General features: G+C 39.9%; 1 protein-coding gene across 2 annotated transcripts in view; it reads right to left on the bottom strand.

The window, feature by feature from the left end:
- Positions 1–365: 365 nt before the first annotated feature.
- The window catches only part of LOC113070110 (fibroblast growth factor receptor 4-like), a 10,927-nt gene continuing 1,227 nt past the window's right edge, over positions 366–10,065 (bottom strand). The window contains exons 2-20 of one of the 2 annotated variants that reach the window (XM_026243300.1): positions 9,556–9,737; positions 7,755–7,945; positions 7,528–7,666; positions 7,037–7,300; positions 6,839–6,928; positions 6,571–6,737; positions 6,331–6,454; positions 5,435–5,625; positions 5,197–5,335; positions 4,913–5,106; positions 4,663–4,808; positions 4,454–4,575; positions 4,259–4,369; positions 3,975–4,165; positions 3,179–3,301; positions 2,799–2,869; positions 2,411–2,548; positions 2,219–2,324; positions 366–2,131 (exon numbers count right to left, since the gene is read on the bottom strand). In XM_026243300.1, coding sequence (XP_026099085.1) covers positions 1,955–2,131; positions 2,219–2,324; positions 2,411–2,548; positions 2,799–2,869; positions 3,179–3,301; positions 3,975–4,165; positions 4,259–4,369; positions 4,454–4,575; positions 4,663–4,808; positions 4,913–5,106; positions 5,197–5,335; positions 5,435–5,625; positions 6,331–6,454; positions 6,571–6,737; positions 6,839–6,928; positions 7,037–7,300; positions 7,528–7,666; positions 7,755–7,945; positions 9,556–9,646 — 2,775 coding nt within the window. In that variant the 5' untranslated portion in view covers positions 9,647–9,737 and the 3' untranslated portion in view covers positions 366–1,954. The remainder of the gene's footprint in view (positions 2,132–2,218; positions 2,325–2,410; positions 2,549–2,798; positions 2,870–3,178; positions 3,302–3,974; positions 4,166–4,258; positions 4,370–4,453; positions 4,576–4,662; positions 4,809–4,912; positions 5,107–5,196; positions 5,336–5,434; positions 5,626–6,330; positions 6,455–6,570; positions 6,738–6,838; positions 6,929–7,036; positions 7,301–7,527; positions 7,667–7,754; positions 7,946–9,555; positions 9,738–10,065) is intronic. The other variant, XM_026243301.1, reaches the window with a different exon arrangement.

Here is a 10,065-nt window from a genome sequence, read left to right as displayed (position 1 = left end):
GGACGAACTCTTATCTAACCAAGACCAGCTTGCTGAGATTGTCTCCATGGAGGGACATACACATTTGGACTGTAGTGATAGTTGTCCCGCTTGTTTCATAATGGTTTGTTACACATAAGAGATAAATCAGTGATGCATCAGAAATGCGTCTAGACATCTAGAGGATGACACTGAGGTGTGATCAGTAAATCAATCTGGCTGTCTGAACCAGGCAAATTACAAATAATTTACAATATCACAATCGAGTTTGTTGATCTGATGTCCATGGAACAAATAATAACCTTGTTTAATAAAAATAAAAGCTTGATCTAAAATTCAAACTTTTTCTTTGATTTGCTCACATTCACAAAAACAATATGGCTCAGTATTTTAAATTATACTTTATTTAATATAAAACAAACAATAAACAAATAAATTAAATAATTCTAAAATAACTCTCTTAAGGGGAAATTTATAATAACATTGTTTGATTGTTACAATGAGGAATACACAAATGGAATGTCATGTGTTTTATCATTCTTGTTTTGTTTTGTACGCAAAGAATGTACTCTTACAATTCTGTTGGTGTCATGGACTGCTTTGAGCATTTCTTTCTTATTTAGAGGTCATACATCACTGTAGCTGCCAGAAAAGAAGACTTGATCGAACTGAACAGTTTTGCTCACATTGGAGAAATCAACTTGGATACTTATTTGGAGTATGCACACCAATTGTCCCAAAGTGTCCCCAAAGGGATCTGTAGGAGCATCCCTAGCTAAGAATGTAAAGTACAGGGTAAATTAACTTGAAAAAAGCCATTGGCTTCTTATCAGCTTGTGGGATGAGGCTTTGCATTCCCTGAAGGACATTGCTGAGTTTGTTTTGAAAGGCCAGCATTAGCATTTGTATATTAAAAGATAAAGATGGGCAGCTGGTGCTATTAGCATAATAAGGGGGCTTTCTCATTTGCACACAGGCATTAGACAGCCCCCCAATCACCTTAGCCAGCAGTCACACATTACATCTGCATGAGACCATTTTCCACTTAGGCATATGCTTGGACCCTGCAAATAAACTGTGGGGGTTAAAAAGTTACAGCCAAACAATTTGAAATCACCATTTCAAAAATCACCATTTGAAATGATTCAATATCAAGGCATTGCACATTCAGTTGGGTCCTTTTCTTCTGTACAGTCCTGACAATGGAAGCATTGCTGGTCCCCGCAATGTCTCAGTTTAAATTGGATGAATGGCTGAGGAGAAGCCCATGACAACCCATGCTTACCAAACGGTGAGGCATGAAATGAACAGAACAACAGGAAGTTGAGTGCTCAGAGGTTTAGCCTTGACAGTGTACAATGTTACGAGGAGCGAAACATAGCTATTGTAAATGTGTCAATGATATGAAGAAGCATTCAGGGATAGCTGCAGAACAGATTTACATTATTTCTTCACCTAACACCTTCACTTTAAATCATTTAGAATAATTTATAAAATGTAATTGACTTCTGTAATGATATGTACATAAAATATTTTAAGATATTCACAGGAAATCAAAAATCATATTAACATGCAAGATCCTGAGATTTAAGATAGATATTTAAATAAAAAATAATAATATAATTTTTTATAGAGAGATTTATATTTATCAATGATATCTGCTTTTTATATCAAAATAAATGTTCTCTTTAAAAAACTCTTTTTAAAAAATTATTATTATGGTTTGAAAACACTTCTGTATGCTGCTCCAATGTAGCTTTCTTAACAGCAGGAACCATTCAATAAAATATTTTAACAAAAAAGCTCATGACCAGACCTGTTTCTCTCTAAAAACTACCAATCACCAAATTTCATAGTGCTAAGCATTGTTATAATGTTCTTAGGCAGAGTAACAAAGGTGAAAATCCTTGTACCGTTTTTCATACAAGAGTTTCCATAGCAACATCTGATGTCCACAAGCTTGTGCCAAAAAGGACTATCGCATTGTTATCTTTAGGTCCATCTGAGAGAACACGTCGTGGTAGCCAATGAGGCATGGGTCAGTTGACATAGCATCATGGGTAAACACTGAATCATTGTCTGAAGAGCAAGAGCTGGAGGTGTCCTCACAAGATGGGGAATACTGTTCGAAAGGAGTGGATAGGTCCAGGTACTGAAAATGTAAAAATAAAACTGGTTTAGTGGTTTGACTATAAAACAACATTGTAATACTCAAACCTTTGTCTAAATAGGTGTTTACCTCATCTGAAATGGACACCAGCACCCTATCAAGCTCTTCCACAAGCTGTTTGAATGTTGGTCTTTGTGTTGGTACTGCATGCCAGCACTCTCTCATCTTCATGTAGCTATAAAAAATGATTTGAATATAAGTACATAACCTTGAGGACTGAAAATATAAAAAAAATTATTGGGTGAACACATTGATGCTTACAGTTCATGGGTGCAGTTAGAAGGTTTGTCCATTCGATGACCTTCCTTCAGCAGCTTAAAAAGCTCCTCTACTGGTATCCCAGGGTATGGTGATCCTCCCAAAGTGAAAATCTCCCACATCAAAACCCCGAAAGACCAACTGAGGAAGCAAGAGATCAAAAATGTCAGCATACCATGTAAGGTAATCAGCTTGAACTGTACTATTTCAATCATCTTCCTGATTACATTTTTAGCCATTATGACAAATTTATTAGTCATTAAAAACATCCACCATCACGATTCAAATGTACTGATGCATTCTGGTTAATCTGAACGGGCTGACATTCCTTGAAGGGGGAACCCTGCTCAGCTGATTCTTTGGCATAGCTGCAATGATTAGTCAGACTTACACATCACTCTGGTGTGTGTAGACTCTGTCAAACAAGGCTTCTGGTGCCATCCATTTCACTGGCAGACGTCCCTGAAATTGGAAACAACAGGGCTGTGAGTGGGACAGTTAGTTGCCACACAGACAGAGCCAAAGCACTCCACTTCCTTTAGATCCACAAAAATCCTTCACTAATCCCCCCCCCCCCCTTTTCCTAATTATCTTCTATTAAGCTGTCTGCCAATCAGCATGGACACATTACACATCTGTCTTTAAAAGCATTACGATTTTAAAACGGCACATAAAGGTTCATACAGCCCTGCTTACAAATGTGCTGTCATCAAAACAGCAAAAACATCTAGCTACAGTTCTAAGAAAGTCTTGAATGTAATTGTTACTTACATTAGTGGTTTTTTTGTAGTAATCAATCTGATGCACTCCTCTTGCCAAACCAAAATCTGCGATTTTCATCACATTGTCCTCTGTCACAAGAACATTCCTTGCTGCTAAATCTCTGTGAATGCACTGGTGAGAAAAGAAAAGAAAGAATTCTATTTAGTTGAAATGGCCCAAACAATGTTTTGGCGACTCTTTTCAGCTTCTGGTAAGCAGATAAACATGTTTACAGTGAGGCTAGAGTTTTGATCCTGCAGATGAAACCAGATGAAACCTCACAATGACAAACTACTTTCTATGTGAGAAATGTTGTATAAATCAACATATAGTGAGCAACATTTGCAAAACTTTAAACAAGCCTAACTTTAAATAGATTTGGGCTTCACAGAAAAACAACACAGAACTGGTTTCTGATCTAAATGCATGTCATTAAGTTTTGGTTTTCATTTGAAATAGTAGCGGTATTTGAGGATAGAAAAAGAGGACGAAAATGGTCCCTGGTTTGTGGTCCTTAATGGAGGGGTTTCAGACGACTGCATTCTTAGCAGGCCACAAAAAGCTAGTAATACGATCCAGTGCACAGGCGGGTCCGAGCGGCTGCTTGCTAACAGATTTATGGCAGTGCTAAAAGGGACAAAGCCCACAGAGACAGGATGGACGCAGTGGTAAACACGACACACCATCACTCCACTAAGGAATGCCGGGCATCACGTGTCAGACGGGTTGATAAAAAGGGATGTGTTGATAAGATTTGGGGGGCTTATTTCAAAATGAAGCTAATTGAGCCGTGCGATCAACATACTCTTCTAGAGGCCAGGTACTCCATGCCCCTTGCGACTTGGTAGGCACAGGAAACTAGGTCTTTAAAGGTGAGCTGTTCTTCAGGAACCTTGGTCACATCAAAGGTGTAGTCCATGCCAGGAGGTCGACGTGCTCTGAGATATTCCCGTAGGCTACCCTTAGATGCGTATTCAACCAGCACATACAGTGGACCTGAACCAGAAATACAAATTTTAAAAATTTAATTGAAGTCAAATGGCCGAATGAAATTCATACAACCATGAGATGCCACAGTGTTCAACTTACCATCCTGTGTGCAAACACCAAGAAGATTTATGATGTTCTTGTGCTTCTCCATCACCTTCATTAGCTCCATCTCAGAGATGAGGTCTGCCAGGTCTTTATCAGTTGCATCGTCTGAAAATTACCAAGAATTCCTTCTTAGACTGCAATTCAAAAATGCTCCACACTTTAATACAATGAATGTAAGTACAAACATACCTTTTAGCATTTTAACAGCTACAGTTGCCACTTGATCTTGACTCTCTTTGTTTATCCCATAAGCTTCTGCTCTCACCACTTGACCAAAGCAGCCCTCTCCAAGTGGTTTGCCTAATGTCAAACTGGCACAAAATCATATAAATAAATATTCAGTTCAGCATCATATAAAAGGAAACGTTTTTACAGCTATGATTGCTGGTACTGCATACTTCTCTCTTGGAAACTCCCAGTCAGGGTCATAAGGCAGTTCAAACTCCATAACTCCAGCCAGCATTGGGGAACAACTGGAGGAAAGACGAGCCACCCTCATCAGTGACGCACTTGATTTTCCGGAAGAATTGGACTCCACTGAATACTATGATAGGGTCCAAAACATACAGGATTAGAATCCAGAACGCTCTGTTGAATTCCACCTTCTTGGGGAATTATCATTAGGTTTGTTCAGAAGTGTCATCTTACCTGTCTGCGTAGAGGAAATTTGGAGAGTTTCTGCACTGGGAGAGTATCAAAAGGCTCCTGACTGGGATGAACCTGCATTCGGCAGAGGACCACTATGACAATGGCCATCACCAGTGCAAGGAAACCAGAAGCATAGATGATGATGTCAGTGTACTTGGCCTCCATAAGGTCCATCTCCTTGGTCACATCCTCCTCTGTGGAAATGACAAGATTTCATTACTTGCACCTCTGAGTCTCAAGTAATTTTTAGGATTTGTGTGATCAAAGTGTCTATACAAACCTACCTGATAACACTGTAAGCCAAGCAGACTGATGAGAGAAACCAATAGAATTTCCTGCCAAGCAGGTGTATTCTCCTGCATCCTCCATTGTGATATTTGTAAGATATAAGACTTCAACTTCAGACATGTTCAAGCTTCCAGTCTGAGATGTTGGAAGAAACAATCAACATTTTAATGCTTGATCACTCCACTATGATCTGTTTTACCTCTAGAAAAGTATAATGGCTGATTTTTTAAGTACCTTCACAATCTTCACGTAAGGAATGCCATCAGGGCCATAGCGGCTGCCATTCATCTCTATGTGTTTTAGCCACTGGATGTGAGGCTGGGCATCACTGTAGACTTTACACAGGAACTGGGCATCTCCACCCACTACAGCTGTAGTGTTTTTGGGTAAACCAGCTTGAAGGATGGGCCTGTGTGGGGAGCGTTCTGAAAAAAGAAATTGGAAGGCTTAGTACTTTTCTACACTATATCTTAAAATATTTAACAAAAGTGTTATCAAAAACATCCTACAAAATAATGTTGCCTATAAAAGTTGACATTCAAGAGCATTTGAAGAAAGATACGGCACAGGGATAGACAAGCGGGACTTCCAAAGCTGATCAGTGCTCACTAATTAGTTCCATTAAGGGATTTTTAGAGCCAGGCCCATGTGTTGGGTTGCTTTGAAGTCAATGGGCTCTTTATTCTCTGTTCTTTCCTCCTATCTGCTAGGACACACCAGTTGACCCCACACCGGACTCTTAACAAACAGGTCAGGTAGAAAATTGGTCTGGACGCCTCAAACCACAGCGCCTTCAGGCATGTACCATACAAACCGATGCCAGCCCCCACCTTATATTCTCCTGCTGTAATGATATTTATTGCCCTCTTCCAGTGCAGATCTTAAATATCTGTATAGACATGTACAGACTAGAGTGAACTCTCTTGCCTGTGGTGTAGCAGTGTAGCCTGTGGCTCTCTCTGAGGTGCATTTGGTGCCTGTCTTGCTATGTGACGCCAATAAGCTGCTGGTACAGGATCTCACTGATTTGATGTTAAGTGCCTCTGACATTTGCTAAGCATGACAAGCCTGCGATGGCTCCTCGTGGAGCCAGGCGGCTGTCTAGAGCAGGCAAGCAGAAGCCCTCTTACCCAGTACGTCCAAGAGGTAGGTGTGAGTGATGGACCCATACTTGTTCTCCAGCACACAACTGTAGTTCCCACGGTCTGAGGGAACCACACTTTCCATGACCAGGCTCCAGTGCTGATGTCGTAGCTACAAAGACAAAGTGGTAACATGTGAAAATGAGGTGATACTGATATTTACTGTGAGATTTTAAAAAGTTCAATTAATTGCTAAGTCTCCAATAGACAAAAGTAACAATCACTCACCTTTATGCCTCCGATACGGTGCTCTCCTCTGAATTCTCTGCCATTCTTTAGCCAGCGAATGGTGGGTAGAGGGCTCCCTGTGGCAGGGCAGCGGAATTTGACAGTGTTTCCAGCTGGGACTGCATAGAGCTTCTTCTCCATTCTTTGAGTGTGAGTCCAATATGGTGCTAAAACGTATCATAAAAAACAACGGTTCATTTCAAGCTATCACTATAAAACTAAAATGGAGCTGAACGTAACTGAATTTGTAGTTACAATGAACACTAACCTCTGGAGATGTAGACCTGGTCATTTTCGGTCTCAGGACCAGCATCTTCAAGGCCATTGTCCTCATCGTCATCTCCTGATCCTGCAGCATCTGCAAAGAAGCAGTAAGTGTTCATCTTATTATAAAACCATTCAAAAGAAGAGTTATTAATGAAAAAATACAAATCTGCTGAAAGGTCAACATGTGCACAGAACGTACCTGCCACTGTGATAGTGAAATTGCGTAGAGCTTCTTTAGTACCACGCAGTATACACACATACACTCCCGAATCTTCATAGGTGACATCAGCAATCTCCATGACTGCTGCCCTTATCTGGATACGAGTATTGTGTTGCACACGTACACCACCCTTGAACCACTGGACAGTACCAGGATGATTTGTATCACAACGGAGTTTTAGTACATCTCCAAGCTCTAGGAGTAGATGCTCTGATGTCTCCTCAGTTGGTTTTTCAGAAACTTCTAGGACAAAACATGACAAATAAAGTTAGTAATGGCAACATTATCACACTAAACTTAAGTTTACTCCTTTTACTGACTTTTCCACTATAGTGGTTAGTATTGTCCTCCTAAATACTAATAAACTGGTTTTCATGGCAGTATAATGCCAACGGCTGACCTGTCAGAGAATGATGGAAGATCTGCCCTGATGAAGAGAAGGTCAGATGATATTGGATGATATGGCTTACCTGATAAGACTTTCACCCAGGCAGAGCGAGTAGTTTGACCAACTGAGTCTTCCACTTTGCATACATACTCCCCAGCATCTTCAACTGAGACATTCACTAAAGGAAGAATGTTGATTTTGGAGAGGTTCTCAAGAAGAGGCTGTGGGGATAATAAATGTAAACATTACTCCCTCTTTCCTGAAAACAGAAAATATGCATAATAAAGGGTCTTTAAATCACTTTCTCACCGTAAGCGCTGTAAGAAGTGGTGATCCATCAGGCCCCAGGTGATTGCTGTCTTTCTTGAACCACTGGAGACGTGTTGAAGCTAGGTTTTTGTTAAAGCTAAGTTTACACACCAGCTTCACATGTCCTCCAACCAACACAGTAGCATTCTCAGGAAATCCAGGAATAAGCATTGGTCGAGAAACTCGGATATCTGGCGGAAAGATAAAAGGAGGTTTTGAACAACTACTACAGTAATTAGACTGCAGTATAATCCATATTTAATAAACACATCTAATTAACATAACTTCTCACTAATTGCTAACCACAGCCTTTCTCACAGAGATCACCACTGTTTTGGAGCAAATCAGGCAAACAAAGCCACAAACAAAAGCACAATTCTCAGCGGAGAATGACCTAACTTTGACTTCACAGCAGTGTTCCTTGTGGCCCGGAGGTGAATGTGATTTTGAACATATGAGTGAACAACGCCCCCTAACCAAGCAATGTCACCTCCATCACTGAAGCATAACATTGTTCCACCAATACACTAATGAACTTCACTGAATACAACTAGGGCCTGGCTGGTATCTGACCCTAAAGAGGGTGTGAATGGTCAGCAGGAAAACAAAAGACATGCTAAACAAAACACACAAACACATGTATAAACCAAAACTATACTAGTCTGTGAGGCTCATGCAGTATCCATTTTTCTAGTTTTAGAGTCAATGGTGTCATAAGAAGGTGAGTTGCAATCCTGAAGGGTCATACACTACAAATGAGCTATTTGAAAATCACTTTTCCTTTTAGAAAATGTGAAATTTTATAAAGGTCTATATATCTATATTTAAGCTATAGAGTTTATTATAACCTCTACAATCCACAATGACCAGTGCTATTTCTGAATTGAAAATAAGGGATTATATTACTTAGCTGCAGATAAATCAAATTATTACTACATAAAATGCTCATATTTGTACTTCACCCTAAACAAGTTAATTTCTGCCTCTTCTTGTTCTTTAAGCTCTGAATTTCTCACTTGTCAGGGTGGCTCTGCCCATTAAAGTCTTACAGTTTTCAAATAACTTTAATTTCTCCTGGCAGGAACTTAGTGGGACATTGTTGGGCTGCACCACAGGGTTTTTCAACCTTTAGCACCTTCCTAGCACTGAATGTAGCTCACAATTGTTCAGAAAGAGATGCTTTTAACAAACATTTTACCCCAGTCTTCAGAAGGGTCTACATCTGTTCCCTTCATTCTCTTGAACTCAGAGTGGTGCACTCAGGCTAAGCATATCAACAGCACAACATAAAATGCCACATAAAGCTTATGGCTAATACCATGATTTAAAACAATCCTCTGATTTGTTTCCATGAGGCTTTTCACACACACAAACACTATGAAAACCTTATTAACTCTTGGAGATAATTGGACACGACAGGTACAAAATCTTCCTGGCAGGTATAAAGTATAACACAGTGTTTGTAAAATTAAATAGGAGACTCATCTTTCCCAACCCTCCTAGCATCCCACAATCCCCTGTTAACGGCACTGGGCCAGACAGATTTACACTTCCGAGCCTCGGGGCTTTGGCAGGATCAGGTAGCACTGTTTATGGCTCAAGGAAATACTGGGATTGTTTTACTCTCTAAACGATTACATCCCCTTCAACTTCCCCTGGACTTTTTTATATCTCAGCTCCATTTATCATATATTGAATATTCATCATATATTCAAACCATTCATTAGAGAGTGTCAGATTAGATGCATTATGGATTTGGATCTGAGTGATTTAAAATGAAATTGTTTATTTTAATCCATACCTTTTGCCTGGACTTCCCCAGATGTTATGCTTCTTGAAAACACTAGTTCCGTCAAGCAGATGGTAATGAAAACCTTAAAGATGCTCAACATCTTGCTGGTGTAATGTTTGTAATTGTGTGAGACAGCTGGTCAGCTTCAAATGCTGACTCCAGGCATTGGCAACCTCAGTGCAGTCACAAACCTGAGAGAAAAAAACAGCCGATTTGCAATTCACAGAAGCTATGGTGAAAAAATTACATTAATGCATAATACATTGCACATCCCAACCCTGCCCACAAAATCACATTTGAAAATGAATGTCCTGTTGTGCACCTATATCATTGTTGGACAATGTCTATGTCCCTCGTGGACATGAATAACCCTAAGTTACGAATGCGCAACAGTTAAGGACAGTTGTTTATGAATGGGACATGTAGAACGTGCTTTTAATGGGTCGTTTCTATATAAACACATGAATTGGATCCTGTACATCTATGACTGCAACATCCAATTGCCCAAATACGAGCTAT

Source organism: Carassius auratus, unplaced genomic scaffold, assembly GCF_003368295.1.
Source record: "Carassius auratus strain Wakin unplaced genomic scaffold, ASM336829v1 scaf_tig00002951, whole genome shotgun sequence".
Lineage (NCBI taxonomy): Eukaryota > Metazoa > Chordata > Actinopteri > Cypriniformes > Cyprinidae > Carassius > Carassius auratus.
The sequence above is the reverse complement of the archived record's forward strand: the minus strand, read 5'-3'. Positions and strand labels throughout refer to the sequence as shown.